The following is a 19,939-nucleotide window of genomic DNA, read 5'->3' as shown; positions in this document are numbered from 1 at the left end:
ATTTTCTGTAAGATAATGATGAGTATATAAAGCATTTAAAACAATGTGGCTGATTCCATTTCTTGCTGTGGCCTGCAAAAACAACGAGGAAATAACAATTATAGTGTTGAGTGTCTATTTTGTGTCATGCACACAGTTTTAAGCACCTGATGAAGTATGTAATCATTATCTGGGGAACTGAAGCACCTAGAGGTTAAGAAATTTGTCCAGTATAACATTGCAAGTAAGTGGTAGATTACCAGATTTAAAACAGATCTCTCTCAAGAAAACACAAAGATATCTAAACGGTTGTTTAACCCTGGTCGGGTAACTCAGTTGGTTAGAGTGTTGTCCCAGTAAGCCAAGGTTGTGGGTTTGATCCTCAATCAGGACACATACAAGAATCAATCAGTGAATGCATAACTAAGTGGAACAACAAATTGATGTTTCTCTCTCTCAAATCAATCAATAAAAATTAAGAAAAAAATAAAAATGATAAAAACTGGACAATTCATTGTTATTAGGTAAAAAATATTGGTTCCTAGTCTGTATTCCTTTCTTTAATAGGTCATGAATAGGCATGTATTTGACCTAATTCAGTATACCAAATAGGAGCATGTCTGCAAATCCCATGCCCATCATGTCTGGCGCTTTCCTCAGCATGGTAATCACACTATGATGGAGCAGTGTGTCTATTAGTTTGCTGCTCTTGTACATTGAAAGCTCCGTAAAGAAAGACAGACACCATGCTGTCCTACTCCACCTTGTGACTAGATAAGTACTCCTTATTTAATGTCCAAGCACACGTTTCCAAGAGAACGAAGACTTTAAACAAGTAAAGTCAGAAGAGTAATTTTAGAACGTAGTAAAGTAGAGCTTAAACAAGATATAAACAGTAAGTGCTAGAAAACAATGGAAGCTGACAGAACAAACTGTGTAGCTGTCCCAAATGGACTGTTAATTTAGAGTCTAAGAGCCAGAGTTGTAAATATAAAGAAACTCTATAAATTTTGGTCACAGCCACAAATCAAAGACCAATTCCACATGTCCACATTTTATGTGAAAGTTGGGTTATCACTGGTTTTTTGTTAAATCTTGGTACAAAAAAGAACAATTACCGTAAAAGTGTAGTTTATAAATAAGGGACACTGATTAGATATATAGAAAGATATATAATGTGAATTTATACTTTATATTACACATTGGAATTTCTCTGTCTTCTAATTGTGAAAAATTCAAGTAAAAGCTGTGCCACAGCTAAGAGTATTTAACAAAAGTATCACAAGACTTTATTGCCCGTCACTTATGTAAATCGGAGACGGGAATCCTAAATTCAGCACCACGTGCACTCTAGTTGGCTTGTCAGCATGCATCTTAGAGCCTGGTTCAATGCCAAGGGTCTTAATTTACAAAACAGATTGATTGAAAACTGTGGTCAGCTGCCCATACTTTCAGAAATAGAACCATCATATTAAACTTTTAACTACAGATTAATGGGTGAATGAGAAAAATGGATTTTGGTCAAACAAAAACTGAATTTCTAAATTTGTATTCTAAACTGATGGCCTTTGCTATCACCTGTAGTCCCTTGATCCCAATACTTTGACTTTGATCAATCCTAAATCACCTTTAAAGTAAATTTATCTTTGGTGATGTCTGTCCCTATTGTTATTACTTAAACTGAGAGGTATTGTGATATGGTACTATAAAAACAATGAATATACCAATGACATCTGCCTTTTTCTATCATTTCTATTTATATTTAAAAAATATTTTCTTATAGTACTTTGGGTAAAAAGAAAAATCAACTCAGAATATCTTAACATCATCTTTTGATCTTTGTTAATGTCTTTGTTAAACTCCCTTGTTTTGTTAAATACTAAAATAGTGTTTTTAATCATGGCATATATTCATAAGTAGTTTGAAGTAGTTCCGACACTGTTGTTTGTATCAGTTCTTTTTTTTTTTTTTTTCTAAATATTTTATAAGCAGGAATCTGAATGTTCTTTGATCACTTTTAATTCTTCAAAAGTCCAGTTCAGTATGAGAAAGGATTTTCTGGCTCAAATCATGAAGAGCTGGTGTTGAAATAGGTGAAACTTGGGGCACATTGCGTGCATATAGTTAATGGATAATTGCTTAGAGCTCATTACATTTCATTGGGAATGTAAGCTATGGATTCACATGTTAGCATCATGGCAATGTTTTCTAGTCACACAAATTACTTGCTTGCTCCCCATACCCATAATTATAGAGTTTGGACAGTCTTTGAAAGCTTAAAAGTTCAACTTTTTTTTTTCTTTAGTGGGGGAAAATTTTGGTGATAGAAAGAAAATAAGCACCTTGTCATGTTTGAAGTCAGCATGGGGAAATTCTCAAGTGACTGTGACAGCACTCAGAGAGCTTGGCACTCTCTTCGTTATGGACTGCCAATCATAATTAGCAACACCAGAGACGTTGTTCAACCCTAAATAATAATTACTGAGAGCCTTTTTGAGTTAATACCTGTAAGAAAGAAACGTAGAAAGAAACTTGTCTCTGTAGACCAGTTAACCTAAAGCTGGGAATTACTCTCATTTTCCTCATGTTCATTAGGGTCAGTAAACAACAGGTATCCAATACCATTTTTGTTACATTCAAATTTATGTGAAATATCAGATTAACATTACAAAAGAATAATTTTAGTGACTGCATTTCAAGGCTTTAATCCTTAGGGTTTTTGTGACTAAGACATTGGTAAATTACCTAAATTTGATATCTACAACTATTGAAATGGATTTCTTTTCTAGGTAACCTCCTATGCAAAGTTTTAAAGAGATGCACTCTCATCAATAGTCTCTTCTGATGCTTAATGCAATAGAGAATGTCTAACTCTTCTTTTTGTGGAAATGAGAATGTTGTGATTCTCTGTAACAGTGTAATCCATCTGGCAGTGGGAAGAACTCTTTATTTTCTTCCAAAAATTGTCCTGGGAGCTCAAAACCAGTGGGTTGCCTCTCATGTTAACTCTTGTGCAATAGCCATCAAGTTATTTTCTACCATTCCTCAAGGTCCTTTGTTCCATTCGTTACTAGCATCTGTGGACTTATTTGATCTTTAAGAAAGCTACCAAAGGAATTTTTCTTTTTTACTCTTTCCAATAATTCTGTCTGCTCCTCTCATCAGAAGTAGTTTATTTGGTTCCAATTTGGCTACAGCCCACTTACATGGTGCTGAACAATCCTGCAAGATTTCTTTATTTATGTCCATATTAAAATCATCTAGGTTGGGCATGTCATACAGTATACCGAAGAAATATGTATTAAACCAGTTAATGGAGTGATTTCTTGTTTTCCTTTTGCTCTTCCTGTTCCTGGCATAGAGTTGGTACAGAATAAATGCTTGCTGGTAAGTAAACATATGTGATAGCTCCAAATATTTTACATGACTATAAATATTTATATTTTATAGAATCAGAAAAAAACATCTGAGGTAAAGTCCAAAATTTCCTTGAAAATTACTTTTTAAGTAAACAGAAAACAAATCACATACAACCGCATGTGTGAACAAGTCATAGAGGCTCTCCATGGCCCAGATGTTATTAAGAGTCACTGCCCATTAACTAAATATAAGGGATCTTCAAAAATCAAACCCCAGATTTTTAAAAATTATGTTTATTGTGGAGAGATGCATGTAGACATGGAGATAAGGGAAGATATAAAATGGCAAAATAACATGCATAAAATTGGTCTCTCATTCATGCATTTAACTACCTAATTCACAAGCTCTAATGTTCCAGCCAAACAGATGTACTAAGTTTATCTCAATAATGGACCATACTGCTTTTGCACAGTTGGATTCCCTGAGCTGTTTTTTTGAAATGCTTTGAAGTGACAGATTAAGACAAAAAATCAGGATTAGTAAACAACTCAAATATATTTAGAATATTTCTGCTTTTAGCTGTCCCTGAACTCTTCTTTCAGAAATCTATCTAATAACACATGAAATGTCTCTTTATCCCTATTCAAATTGGTCTAGTGGTTCAATAAAGATTGTAATTTTGAAATAACAGCTCTTTATCTTATTAAAAAGTTATATTTTCTTGGAAATTATTAGTAATTACAATTCCATCACCTGTGTATGGACACTGCCATGGATTGATTCTCTTTTGCACAGTGTTTATGAGCCCTGTCTTAATTTATTTTCAATCAAAGTGTAAAGATGCTCTTGGTATCATTTAATGAATTCACCTTTTTATTGTTAGCAAGTGGAAGAATAGCAGCATTTCAAAGATGAAGTAATCATATGCAATTCAGCATTATCCATCATTACGAATTTGTACAAATGTACAATCAACCTCCAGGCTGTGCAACTTATTTCAGAGCACAGTTGGGATAGAAAAGTGCTTAACATACTTATAACTTTGATATCTGCTGCATCTTTACAGAACCAGAAAACCATGCTAACCGTATGGGTAATTTTACTTATCTTTTTGTCTTGGGTGTGCTCCACAATTTACTGAAATTTGGCTACCTGGAAGCAAAATTCAAAAAGCCAATCCATAAGCATGTCAACATCCTAAAAAATAAGGCCTCAACCAGAGACCTTATTTATATGTTTATCATCTTAGTTACTCGGTAAAAATATACCAGTAGAGTTTTAGGTAATCCAGGAACAGACTGTAATCTAATAAACACAATACTGTTGTTAACTTTATGCTTGATTTAGTTAAGTATTTAACATTTATTTATTCATTTAGTTGATCAGTATGCATTTATTAAATACCTAATATGTACAAGACACTGAATTATAGGCAAAAGGACTATCAAGATAAAAAGGACATGGCCTTATGTTCAAAGGACTTTGTTGGGGACAAATGAAAAAGAAAGGTAATCATACTATTGCTGTTAAGAACAATAACTATATCTTAGGGAGCATAGAAGATGGTCCCTAATCCTAGCAAAGACTTCCTGAAAAAATGAGATCAAAGCAAGAATTATATGTGTTTTTTAATTTAAAATTAATTATTATTATTTTTAATCCTCACCTGAGGATATTTTCCCAATGAATTTTAGACAGAGTGGGAGGAAGGGGGGGGGGAGAGAGAGAGAGAGAGAGAGAGAGAGAGAGATGTGAGTGAGGAATATTGATTGGTTGCTTTCTGCACAACCCTGACAGGAGCCAAGGATCGAATCCTGCAACCCAGGTATGTGCCCTTGACCAGGAATTGAACCCACAAACCTTCAGTCCATGGGCCAATGCTCCAACCGCTGAGCAAAACCAGCCAGGGCTAACCATTTTAATTATCATAACAGAGCTATAAGGTGGGCACAATCACGATGTTCCCTGCAATAGGAACTCACATCATCATACAGGTTTGTGATCCAAACATGGACCCTAACATTCTTCTATTACATTTATTACATTGACTCTTTTATCTCCCCGTGGACTAACTTCTATGAAGACATCAACCATCGTGTTTTGAGAAAGACCATACTGTCCCATAAAAAGAGAACATGAAAGTAAACTGAGGCTACCATCGTGACACAGCATCAACGACCAGACATGAGTTCCACTTTCAGACTTTAAGTTGTCTAGCTGAGGCCTCAGACATCATTGAGTAGACAAGCCATCCTTACTATGTCTTGTCTAAACTTCTGACCCACAGAACTGGTAGGTTTTGGAGGAATTTGTTATGCAGCTATAATCACAGGAACACTACCAATAACAAGCTTATTGTTAGATCCAATGACTACCTTTCTAACTTGATTTTTGAAATGTTTAACACAGATGACAAAACTCTCCATCTTTAAATACTGGTTTTAATTAGTATGTATTCTACTACATGCTATATATACATGGTACTTGTATCATTCTCATCATTCCCTATCAATTACCACTGAGAGCTCCTGTACCCATTCCTTTCCTTAGGCCCTTGTCTTAGGACCTCTCTAGGCCAGTGGTTCGCAATTAGGAGTATGCAGTTTAAAACAATCACTCTGTTTGATCTCACTTCCATGGCTTCAATTATCTCCTATATGCTAATATCTTCTAAATATACATTTATCTCAGAAGACTCTCATGTGCTTCTGAAAAATATATCAAACCACTAACAAACATTAGAAATATCCTTGGATAGTTCAGAGATAATCTCAAACTTAATACACACCAAAATGAATGTATCACCGTTCCCATCACACTTACTCTTTCTGTTTTTTTATTTTATCAGTAGAAGACATTAACATCTAAATTCCCAATCCAGAACCCTAGGATAAAACTGCCTCATTTTCCTCCTTTAGTATCAATCACCATATCACTATTTAATTAATCAAGTTCCAGTGATTCCAGTTCACTAATACCCTTCTCTTGATTTCCAATACCAGCTTTCCTTTGTGGAAGCCACATAAAATCTTCATTGAGTTATTATGATACTCTTAAAATGTGACTCACTTTCCACATTGCCCTTTTCAAAATATTTCTATAGTAGAAGTTCAACCGTGTTTTTCTTTATTTGATAATTTTAAATAGTGGATCATTTCCCTAAGGATCCAGTTCAAACTCTTGATAATAACAAATATATCTTCAACCTCATCTTTACCAGCTCTATTCTGCATAGTGTACCCTAATTTCTCTCTCACTTCTTTGTATTAAATTTTAACTTTCCAATCTATGTCTCCTTTTCCCATTCTCTTCTTCAACAAGCTCTTTAAACAGTTGATTAATTTTGTCTCTCTTTATGTAGTCTAATTCAAAGCCTTTTTTGCCACATTAAGATATATTGAACCTTTGTATCCCTTTGTTCTCATAACAGTCTGTGCTTATATCTGTCACAGCACTGTCTACCATACTAAATTTGTTTTCTTACAGTTTGTGTCCCACTAGCCTTATAGCTCAATGATGGCAAAAACTCTATGGTTCACAGTTATATACTCAGTGTCTAGTAAATTTCTGTCTTAAATAAATAGTGTGGATTAAATATCCACTGGATTAGTGATTAATGAATTGACTAAAAATGTCTGTGACAAATATGACCTTAGAGCCCTTGATATGAAAAGGCAGAGGGAGAGGCATACTTACAAAAGTTTACAAGACAGATAAGAAGTGAGAAAGTGAAGATGAAGAGTCAACAAACCTTGTGATTGGTTAAGTGAGAAGGGAAAGAATGAAATTCAATGGAAGATCCAATAGCAAGAATGAGTAAAAAGTAAGATGCTATTAAGAGTTGTAAATATTAAGGTAAAAGTATCATGTGTCTCCTATGTGTCATGTATTTCTCCTCTTCAATATATGTGATAAGTTTGTAAGAAACTATTAATTGCCTAAGTATCTTATTATTTCATTCTCCATGAAGGTAGTTGTCTCAATTAAGGAGTTCAATAAATATTATCTTATTCTAAAATGCTTATACAAAGAATTCACTAGTTTAGGGCAGCTTAAATATTGAATATAAAATAAAGCCATTTTTAGAATATAATAAAATTGTAAGCTGAACCATTGTTAAATATTATATATTAAAGAAAAGATGAAATATACAGTGTATTATTAGAATCTTAAATTAATCAAGTCTTTTCACTGTCAATGACTATTTTTAATACGTGAAATAATGTCTCTGAACAAAGAACACGTTCTAACATCTCTTACATATGTAAATAATTTAACAGTATGTGCCCTGCTACTAAATAGTTTCATCCCAGTAAAGCTATTTCTCAGAATGTCAGAGTTTAGGGAGGATTTTGAGTTTCTTGTAAACCTTACCTCCGACATTCATTTTTGACCTTGTTGAAGATAATAACATCAAAACATAATGAATTACTTTTTTGTTGAAAACCTGCTGTGTTCAAGATCCACTAGGGAAAAGTAGGAAATGTTCTATTCTAAGCATTTCTGTGAAGGCCCTTTTGAACATCATCATCAGGTACAGATATATCACATTATTCACTGAAATCATGGCAATCGAAACATCACATTTCTTTTTCATATGCAAATGTACTTTTCCTCCTTACCTTGCTGCACAAAGGATCCATACACAAACCACATGGAGTTGTAGAGAGTAGTAGAACTCATCGATCCCATTTGTAATCGTGGGGGATTTAGCCAATTCAAAAGGTAGACCAGAAGACCCACAAGAAGGACGGTGCCCGCAATGCAAGCCCATAGGGAGAGATCGAATGGTGCAAGACAGGCAAACATGTCCACTGTCTTTTCAGCCCTTCGAAGCAGGACGCCCACTGAGTAGTCCATGTAACGTGTTGTAAAGTCCACCACATTCTCACGATCTGGGGTGATGGTTAAAGCAGAAATCCCTATGTCAGCTCTCTGGGAAATTGAAAGAGAAAAGAATGCATTAATGGTGTGAAAAACAATTTGATTTGTGGCACTTTGGCTTGCCTTGAGGGGAAAAAATAGATGCCTCAGGCAACATCTCGTGTCTTTTTTATATAATCTGAAAAACACCGCAGAGACTTCTTAGAGGAGAGCTACTGGTGATTTTGCATTTCTTAACTGCAAACCATGAGTCAGACAAATTACCCTGTTCATATTATCAGTGAAATAAGCGTGTGATATCAGTGAAGAATGTTTTAGACACAGATAATACCGGAAGGAAATTGTCTTTTTTCCTGGGGTCATTTTATCAAAGTCTTCATTAACACAGTAGCAAAGGAAAAACTTATTCTAAAAAATTCTTTCTGAGAAAATGTTGCTGAGATATTCAATATGTCCTTAACACGTAAATTATTAGGTAGTTTATTTTAACAACTCAACATAGCATTCTACCCTTTGTTTAGATTTCTCTGTATCAAAATTTATATTACTGAGCTCCAAACATATTAGTTTGTTAGAACATTCACAAAGCACACTTATGCCATATGATAGAGGTCTCAACCATGATTTTTATTGTCTAAACCTCAGACATATTTTAATGAACAATTAAAGACTAAGAAGACAGATAATTCTTCTTGGAGTTTTAACCTTTCTTCTCAGTTTGTGTCTCCTTAGATTGAGTGATAATCCTCAAACTACAGCATATGCTATTTTATTTATTTAAAGTGCACAGCCTAATTGCGATGAGAACACTAAAAAAATGACTTACATTTAAATTGTATGACATGAGAAGCATATTTAAACATATACAAGATGGCATCTTCTTTGAAATAATGATCTGTAGCTGTGATTAAAGCTGTGGGAAACTCCTTCCAGACAAATGTGAACAATACTAAATTATTTGTTGAACATTTTCATTATTTTTCTTTTTTATTGTTTTATGATACAATATACAAACTGATTCCTTTTGGGACAAAAACAAATGAAAAATAACATGCCTAGTATAATGCTAAATCAACTTATATAAATCTAATCTCTGAAGAAATGGTCACAAAAATGTTCTAGCTAAATTTAATACTTGTGTGTGTGCATATATATTTACATATATACATACATATTCAGTTCTCACAGTTAATAAGTATAGAAGTCATATTAAAGCTTATATTTTCTTACTTCTAAGCCTGTGCTCATACATAACACTATACCATATTGCAAGAAGTCATTCATTTTCCAAATGACCATATCATTCATAATTAAGGTAACTGGTATAAGTATAATTTTATCTTAGCAAAGTCTAAAATGTTGCTTTTAAAAACTGTACTATTTACATTGCAACAAAGCCATATTAATATAAGTACCATGAGTTTAGAATTAACTGAGAAGTATTAAACTTAATAATTACTATATGAAAATGAACTTTCAGAGAAATAATTATTTATAGCTAGATATTAGGAATTGGGTCTCTTCAGACTGAAAATCTAACCTGGATCCTTGGCTCTCCATTTTTTTTTTTTATCTTTTCTGTTTTTGTAAAATGTAACTATGTTTAGTATGTTTAGTACTGTGAGCTGAATCATTATTTTAATCCTATGGTGAATAAATAACTCTCCCAGAGTCAATTAGGCTCTCAGAAGGTACATTTACTTTTTCAGGACATTAAAGTACTATGGATCAGTAATTTACTACAGTAAACCCTTGATTTTGGGGCCCTCGAATTAAAGGACTTGGGATTTAATGTCCATATGTCATATGTGAAAATTAGCACCCTGTTAATTTATAAATGCTTTTAACCAAGATTTGCTTATAATTTAATTAACGTGTTATATTTTTGTTGTTGATTCACTGTTATTTTAAACAAATTTTAGTGAATAGGCCATATGTTAGAAAAAACACTGTAGTGATTTTGCTTCCTGACATAAAGAAATATTACATATCTACAACTACAAATAATTACTTGTCATCTTTCTATGGAAAACTTCTTTTTTTTTTTTTTGGTACGTGCCCGTAGTGGGAACCGAACCCAGTCTGCAGGTCGACGCTCCAACTGCTGAACCAAACCAGACAGGGCTATGGAAAACTTCTTAAACTCTGGTTTACTTTCAACACTTGCCTATTCTGTTCTCAACGAGAAATTCCAGTCTTCCTGTGGAGGGCATAGCGGAATCACACAGGGTGGGGGAAAAGGAGCTTTACAGTTGTGAGTACGTGAAACGGTTTATTCTTGTGTTATTATTAATTATTGTATTATTTTCCATATGAATAACATTAAACCTACTTTTGCCCCACCCTGTATAATGGGCTTTTCAAAATGCACAAGTACTTTTACACGGACACACCATATATACACATGCACACACCTTTTCCCCTCTCTGAGATTGGCATGTACTTTTCTTTTTTTTTTTTTTTTTTTTTATCCTCACCCGAGGACATTTTTGCAATTTTTGTACAGATAGAGTGGGAGGGAGAGAGAGGGAGAGAGAGAGAGAGAAACATCGACGTGAAAGGGACACATCGAGTGGCTGCCACCCACACGACCGACCAGGGCCGGGGACAAACTGCAACCGAAGTACATGCCCTTAGCGGGAACCGAACCCGGGTCTCTCCAGACCGCAGACCAACGCTCTAACCGCTGAGCCAAACCGGCCAGGGCTGGCATGTACTTTTCTAAGGAAGTGTCTGACTCCGTCCTTCAGAAACAGTGATGCAGCAGACCACTGTGTTTGATATGAGTAGGTGATAGTCTTTACTTGTATTAGAGAACCTGCACTAAAACAGAAAAAAGGCCAAGAACCACTGATTCCAAATGATAGCTCTAAAACTTGTTGAATATCTCCAAACAAACAAACAAAAGTGATTAAAGACAAATAATTATTACTACATGTATCTATCTATCTATCTATCTATCTATCTATCATCTTTCTTTCTTATTTATGTATGTATGTATGTATGTATGTATGTATGAATATGTCAACTCATTGGTCCAATTTTGTACCATGACATTTCAAATCTCTACCCTCCTAAAACTTTTATTTATTTTTTAAAAATTAAAAAAAAATTTTTTTTCCTTTATTAAATTTAGAGAGAGGAGGTGAGAGGGAGAGATAGACAGAAACATCGATGAGAGAGAACACCAATTGGCCACCTCCTGCATGCCCCTCACTGGGGATCAGACCTACAACTTGGGCATGTGTCCTGACCAGGAATTGAACTGGCGACCTCTTGATGCATGGGTCAACACTCAACCACTGAACCACACAGGCTGAACTACCCTCTTAAAACTTTTAATGTTTTCACTTGCCCCTTATCTCTTGGACAATGACCTCACTGCTGTTTTGTAGAGAACGTAGAGGACAGATTAAAGTTGACACTTACTTTTACCTCTCAACCTATATCTCACACCCAGCCTATTGTATTTAACCTCTGTTTACAGCAGAGGAGTTATCCTCCTTACTGTCTGATGCCAATCCCTCCCTTTCAGAAATGCTAACTCCTGTCTTTTATGTATTCAACATCATCCTATAAACTGTAGATTTCCTATGAAAAAATTATGTAACTCTTGTTCATTAGAGAAAGCCTTTGCTTCTATTCTCTGTGACCTTTGATTCCCATTACTATCTGTTCTCTCTCCATTTTTCATAGTCAATTTTCTTACAGATTTGTTTCTATTTGTACACCTCTCAGTGCACTGGGAATGCTCTTTTGTACCCATATTGTTGAGTACTTATTACTCAATGGACACAGCACATCTTTTTTTTTTTCTTATCCTCACCTGAGGACATTTTTCCATTTTTTGTTCAGATAGAGTGGGAGGGAGGGAGAGAACGAGAGAGAGAGAGAGAGAGAGAGAGAGATCGAAGTAAAAGGGACACATTGAGTGGTTGCCACCCGTACGGCCCAACCAGGGCCAGGGACAAACTGCAACAGAGGTAGATGTTCCTAGCGGAACCGAACCTGGGTCTCTCTGGACCGCAGGCTGACGCTCTAACCACTGAGCCAAACTGGCCAGGGCGACATAGCACATCTTAATCTTTGCTGAATCAAATGGACATAATTTAGTGCTCATCTGTTCAGGCTTCTTGACAACATTTAGCAGTGATGATTGCTCCTTCCATCACAAACACTCTTTTCCTTAGATTTTTATGACATAATATAAGCCTCTTTTTTAGTTCCCTTTTCAAGCTTATATTGACAACCCTCTGTATCTGTCATACCCTTTTCTCATTCAAGATCCTCTGCCCATGCAATTCCATCATGTCCATGACTTCAAGGGTTTTCATCTACATACATATTTACAAATTTATATTTCAAACTGAATGGTAGGGTCAAGACTGATTTATGAACAACATAACTAACATTTCTATTAGATATCTCAAAAACATCTCAAATTTAACATGGCCAATACCATATTCATGATGTTCAACTCTAACCAGTCCTCTTCCAATGTTTCCTGCCTCAATAAATGTCTTTCTACTTCAGTTTTAAAATACTGTGGACTCATTACCTTTCCCAGTCTTATGCCCCTTATCTTGTCTGTCTCTATTTATTTTACCTCGTGGGAATCCTAATTTCCTTTCACTTCTCTACTATTTATAGCTCTCATCATTGCTTTTCTGGGCTTTTTATGAGTCCACCTGAAATCTATCTTTACTCTTCTCCAACCTTCCTATTGCAGCGAAATAACCTTCCTATAGGGGAAAGTCTGACTTTCCTGTGCCACAGTTGAAAGGTTTTCAATAGATTTACATTGCTCTTAGGAAAAAGACGAAAGTCTTTAACATAGTCTGGACATCTTTAGATAGACTATGTCCAATATATTCATACTGAACCATTTTCTTTTCCAACACTTTGTCCTGATGCATGCTCTTCCCACTGTCTGAATTGACCCTCCCAAAACTTCTTCAAGTAAACTCTTAATCATATTCATTAATCTGGCTCAATTATCACTTCCTCAGGGAGGCTATCCGTGACTCCCTTTGATAAAAGTAATAATTCTTATTGTTTATAGTATCAGAAGTCTATGTCACTCATTTCTCTAGCAGTTATGACAGTTATAATTTTAAACATATTTGTATGATTCTTTGAATAATATCTGACTCTTGTATTAGACTGTAACTCTATGAAGACAGGGATTGTGACTTTGCTTCTTTAAAAATTTTTTTTTCTTTTATTGATTTGAGAGAGAGAGGAAGGGAGAGGGAGAGAGAGATAGAAACATCGATGAGAGAGAACATTGATTGGTCGCCTCCTCAATGCCCCTCACTGGGGATTGGGCCCACAACCTGGGCATGTGCCCTGACTGGGAATCGAACCAGGGACCTCTTGGTGCATGGGTCAGTGCTCAACCACTGAGCCATACAGACCGGGCGTGACTTTGCTTTTTTAAATTAGAAATATTCTTGGTATCTACCACATGTGTTCGGCAAAGAGTCATGAACAATAAATATTTGCTTCACATATGAATGAATAAAGATGGAACATTTACTAGATGTTTATTACCCAATTCTTATATATATTTTTTCTTTATTTAAAGAGATAATGAGAGAACATGCCTCCTGCATGCCCCTCACTGAGGATTGGGCCTACAGCTTGGGCATGTGCTCCTACTGGGAATTGAACCAGTGACCTCTTGGTACATGGACTGATGCTCAACCACTGAGCCACACTGGCCCGGCCCCAATTCTTATATTTCTATACTTTTTATATCTCTCTACTTCTCAGCATTCCCAATAGAGAGGAGCTTTAAAAGAATAGAAAGAAAATGATAAAATAAATGTTTACTAAGTTTTATAGCAGTGATAAGACATTTATATCTTGATGAATTACTTCAATAATTAAAATGAGGTTCTAGGTTTATCAATATGTTTATATTTATGTTACTTGGCATTAGCTAAGGTAATTAAGAGTTTAACATAGTAGAGTCAATATATTACAAAACATTACATGACAAATGTTTAATGTAAAAATGATAATTTCAATTTTGGTAAGAATTAGCAATAAGACTGGAATATGAGTAATGTTTTCAAACTATTTTAATTATAACAGTCATAACTTTTTTTGAAAGGCAATATAAGGTTTGCATTCTTTCAAGTCAGACAAGGATATGATACAAAGGAAGATGACTAATAAGCCATATATTTGTTGAAACTTAGAAGTTTAACCTTAAGTTGAAAAACATTTGCTCTAAATTTAATCTGGAATAAATGACCCTATTGAATAAATAATTATCTAATTTATACTTGAAAATAATGCTAAGAACATTATATTAATCATATTAAAGTTATACATTTATTTAATACTTCCTATATACCTAATGCCTTGTTATGTACTCTATAGACATTATTTTATTTACAATTAAAACAAATCTAATTGCCTCTTTACAATATGCATAATTTACATTTGAAAAATTCTAATTATTATAAAGCTTTTACTTGATACTGAATTGATGTGTGCTGCCTTATAACATCTAAATGTCTTAGTTTTGTCATCTGTATATCACATTATTAATTTAAATAGATCACCCCATGACAATCTTTCAAATACTTAAAGAACAGTATCTTATTCCTCATTAGAAAATATTATTTTAAACCTACAAATAATTTGCTTATTCAATCACTCTTTCCAGGATATGATTTCCATATTCCTCAAAATACTAGCCATCCCTTGTGAACATAGTAAATTCATCAATGTTTCCTTAACTGATATGGACTACATAGGATTTCTTTTTAATGTTATTGGAGCTTGAATCATTTTTATTAGGTAAATTACAATATTTCTTTATGGTAAACTTAGTGTCAAGTAAATGAAACATTATCAGCCTATAAGTTCTCATGAATCCTATGCAACTGATTTTGAAGCAAGTGTTGGATTTTACATTTGTTCCTCATTGATTTCATGTTTTGGTTCTTTGTATCCTTCACATCTGTCTGAAATATTTTGAATCTTTACCTATTATTCATTATATCAACTTTTTCTACTAGCTTTGAGCTATTTGTAAGTTTGAGAAGCAAGCCTTTAATTCTTTATTCACATTACTAGTAAAATATTGATGAAAATTATATGAGCAAGTTCAAAGCATTGCAACTTGCCTCTAAAGTTCAAAGTTCTACCCACTTTGGTGATAGCTCATTAGTTAACACTCTCTGTGTTTTTTCTATGAGTATTATTTACTATACTATGAGCCAGTTTTCACCATATAGTTTTTAAGTTCTTTGCAAAAGGCATTACTGAACTGAAAATACACGTGTAATCAGATATTCATCTTTTCATGAATAGTTAATGTTATCAAAAAAGAAAATGAACTGTTAATTTTTTTTTTTTTTACCACCTACAACATGTCTGATTAATAATTCATTCTGATCAAACTCACCGCTCTGTCAGAATAAATTTTCTAGTTCTGAATATGCCAATCTCGATGCCATCTCTCTTTTTCATGTTGTGTCCATATTATTCCTAGTAACTCATATATCATCTCAGGAAAGGCATTCATTCCCCCAGGATATCTTTCATTTGGACCTGGGAATTCTAACTTATTAAAAGGACCTATCACAATCTTCAATTCTCTTAAAATCTGTTCCCCTTCATTCTCACCTTAAATACTTTTTGCACAAAGTGGAAGAAAATTAATTACTGAAGAGTTTTGGCACATATTTGACAAGCCATAGGTCTATCTCTGCCTAATCCACTTCTTCAACCGTACATGCTCTGTTACTCTTCACAAGAATACATTGTTCATAGACTTTTTAAATTTCTTGAAAGTTTTCTTAAATATCATTTTATACTTTTTGATTTTCAAATAATGTTTTAGTGTAAACATTCTAAGTTTACCTGGAGAGAGTGGGCACTGAAGAAATGCTAAAGGAGGAAGGAGAGTGCAGAGGAAGGGGAAGGACCGAGGAAGAAAGGATGGAGGGAAGAAGGAAGGGAGAATGTATTCAAGTCTTACTTCTTCAATTAATGAAATGTGACATGACTTTGGGCAAGTAGCCAAACTTTCATCATTTTAGATTACTCATGCTAAAAATTATTTATTGAGAACCTTGTTTATATGATTTTGCTATGCTTGCTAATATAGGAATATAAATGTTTTGTTCTAAAGACTTGTAGTCAAAGATTTTAAAGGTCAACAGAATATTCCCAGTAAATACAGTATATAAATTATTACCATTCATAGGAGAAATCAAACTGCAAAGTACGGAGAGTAAGAAAAATGACCAGACTATCAAATTAATTACAAATTATTAATTTTCTCAAAGTCAAGTTTGATATATTTATTTGAAATAAAAACATAGATTTATTTTAAAATGTCACTGTTATAAATTAATAGTGTAGTTTCACTACAAACACATAACACAACATCAGGTAGAATCAATAAATGGTTGTTAAAGTAGCTTTTATTCAGAAATTAAGATCACACATAGTTAATCCAGAAAAATTTAAAAGAACAAAAAGTTATAAAGAAGACATTCAAATCCCAATAAGGCAACTACTACTGAAATTCCCTTAGTGTTCTCACAAGTTTACTTTTACATTTCTATGTAAGGTATTTGTGAGCTCACTGAAAGAATAGCATTAATTTGATTATATGATATGGCAACTAACAACCCAATCCAGATGAATACCAAACATATTTTATTAGTATGGCTATTACCACTGCTATTTAAAACTTATACCATACTTACTTTTCCCTACTTTCCAACGATTAAGTTATCTTCACAAATACCTTGTGAAGTAAATACTAATATTATCTCCATTTTATAGATAAAAAATTTGAGACACAGATTTCCAGAAAAATGTCTGTTGACTTATTTTCTCTTTGCCATGTGTTAAAAGAAACAGATCTCTCTCTCTCTCTCTCCCCACCCCCCATCCTTCTCCATCTCTCATCTCAAAATCTAGCTCTTGGAGGATGAGAACTCTGTGTTCTATATTTTGTCTATTCTCCACAATGCCAGCCATGCATTAGGACCCAATAAATGCTTATTGAATGCCAAGTTAAAAGCAAGCTACTAAGTTACTTATAAATTGAAGTAAGTCAGGCATTATTCTGCAGCATTAAAAGGGATTTGAAAATAACACTGTTTCTGCAGTCCTCGAGAGGAAATGATACCAGCTTCAAAGAAAAGGCCCATCAGGAAGAGTTTTTAGTCATTAGAAACTTCTCTAACTTCCTGAGAAGTCATCTTAAGGCTGCCTGTGCACAGAGCATATAGAAGCAATCTCTGCCTGAAATACCCAAACTGCAAATCCACATTTCAATAAAATGCAAACTAAGGATAATGACTAGAATTGAGTGAATTTTTATTTTCATTACAGTAGAATTTTCAATCATTTAAGAATTCACTTAAGATTGCTATTATAGATGTTTTTATAGCTCTGCAGGGGGAGGGGGAATATAAATTCCCTGTAAATGAGAGAGAACTAGCTTCCAGAAACAGTTTGTCTCGATGAGAAGTGAATCTATAGTGGCTGTGCTTCTAGTGATTCCATGAAGTATTAAATGAAATATAACTTGAGTAAGAGGTACATTCAGATGACCTTGATTGGAAGTTTCTGTAGTCACCCCCCTCCCTTGATACCATTCAGTCTTATGTGCTCAGGTGTTTGTTTTAATCAAGGAAATCTTGACTTATTTTAAAGCCTATCCCTATAACATAATCAAGTTACCAAGAAAAACTCAGAATCATTAAGACTTAAAACAACTGAAATCTAAAGTATCCAAATAGCAGGCAAGAGTAAACACATATTCTCTTTCAAGGTATGGCTCTCTCTAAATATTCATTCTGATATTAGTATGTGAATTTAAATCAAATTCCTCAAATGGGGTTGTTATGGTCACTGCTAACTGTTAGTGAATATTTAAGATTTCAAATACGGTTTTGATGTTGTAATAAAGGATGTTGCTATTTCTTTTGAACATGAAAGTTAACCTTTGTGTTGAGCGGTTAAGGTACTCAACCTTGCAAAAGCACAGGGCAAGAGGGGCTGCATTCTCCATGGCATCGATACCTTCCCAGACCATGACACATTTTAAATATGCTCTTCCTCTGCTTACAATCTCCAGACCAACATAGACTAATGTTTTTTTTGAAATGAGCATCCTAAATAAAAATGGCCAGTCTATCTAAACATAATGCCTAAGATTGTATCTATAGGTCCATAAAGAATTTCATAGTTCAAATGCCCTTTAAACGTTACTTAGAATAGCCTCATCCAATTGTGCACTCTCTTTTATGCCTGGAAGTTCTCTTTCTCATTAATTTTACCCCCAAACTATGACCAGAGATAGATGAAAATCTAGGTAATAGATGGCATTTCAATAGCCAGCAGTGGATTTCAGGATTTATATATCCTCAAGTTATGAGATTTTTCTCATCATAGCACCAGTCTTTATATCACCTTGGCTTTGACTGATGTAGTAGTCTGTTAATTTATATCCTATAACCCACTGCATCTTTTTTAATTCTACACTTTTACTGACATTTTATTTGTCTTTTCCAACAAGTTCCCTTTAAACCTAAGAGCCATTCCTGGACGCATCGTACCCATTGGCAAATACTCTCTGTTCTTTAGCTTTGATTCAAGGCTTATTATTCACTACTTATCTGTGCTTGCCATCTATTAGACCAAGTACTTAATGATTCAAGTTCTTTATCTGATTGAATTGCTCCTTACTGTTTGCAATGTCTGCCAATTAAGCATCACCTGCAAATTTAGAAAATTGCTCCTACAACCATTCACTAAGTGATTTGCATTTACATAATTTATCTCCTTTCACAGATCTCCTTCTCCTTCATCAGTGTTAAAATCTTTCCTTATCAACAACAAATTTTTTTGGTCAATTTTTTCTTCTTCTTCTACTACACACACAGCTGTGTGGTCTCTCAGATCTATACTCCAGCTCCATCTTATATTTATATCAAGTGAATTATTTTTGAACACTCACCATTCGGTCATGAACACATACATTCTTATAACCACATGTACTTTTTGAACTTCCTGCTTGACAACAGCTGACATACTTTGGGAAACTCAGTCAGTCCATTAATGCTTGTTTAGTCTAATTTAAGAATTAAAATTATAGTCATTGTCCAATTTAGTGCTATGATGGCTTCTTTTCTCTTCACACATTTTTATCCTGACTCCCTTTGCAAAGCTACGTTTTCATTTCACACAGCTTGTGAGCATATATCACTGGGCAGGTGTATGTGTGGGGAGGAGCTCTTTGGTGAGTAAAATTTTACTGATGGACACAAATATTTTCAAGTCTGGCTTGCAATAATGGGAAAAAAATAACCAAAATATGAAAGAATTTTTTTTGTAATGGTGCAGCATATTTGATAGTCTTTAGGCACCCACTGAGGACTCTTTATCCACAGCACTGTTCCTCATACTGGGCCTTCTCCTGACTCCACTGGGCACCTTGCTCAAGAGGCAGCATCTGGCCTTGTCTGAGTGAATTAGCTCTGCTTCCTCTAGACCAGTGGTTCTCAACCTTCCGAATGCCGCAACCCTTTAATACAGTTCCTCATGTTGTGGTGAGCCCCAACCATAAAATTATTTTTGTTGCTACTTCATAACTGTAATTTTGCTACTGTTATGTCTTAGGTGACCCCTGTGAAAGGGTCGTTCAACCTCCAAAGAGGTCGCAACCCACAGGTTG

At 34.4% G+C, this 19,939-nt stretch overlaps 1 protein-coding gene across 2 annotated transcripts in view; it reads right to left on the bottom strand.

Moving 5' to 3' along the window:
• GRID2 (glutamate ionotropic receptor delta type subunit 2) overlaps window positions 1–19,939 on the bottom strand; it is a 1,393,668-nt gene that overhangs the window by 279,009 nt on the left and 1,094,720 nt on the right. For both annotated transcript variants that reach the window (XM_036259309.1, XM_036259315.1), the window contains one exon: window positions 7,962–8,274. In XM_036259309.1, coding sequence (XP_036115202.1) covers window positions 7,962–8,274 — 313 coding nt within the window. The remainder of the gene's footprint in view (window positions 1–7,961; window positions 8,275–19,939) is intronic.

Source organism: Molossus molossus, unplaced genomic scaffold (assembly GCF_014108415.1).
Source record: "Molossus molossus isolate mMolMol1 unplaced genomic scaffold, mMolMol1.p scaffold_m16_p_1, whole genome shotgun sequence".
NCBI lineage: Eukaryota > Metazoa > Chordata > Mammalia > Chiroptera > Molossidae > Molossus > Molossus molossus.
The sequence above is the reverse complement of the archived record's forward strand: the minus strand, read 5'-3'. Positions and strand labels throughout refer to the sequence as shown.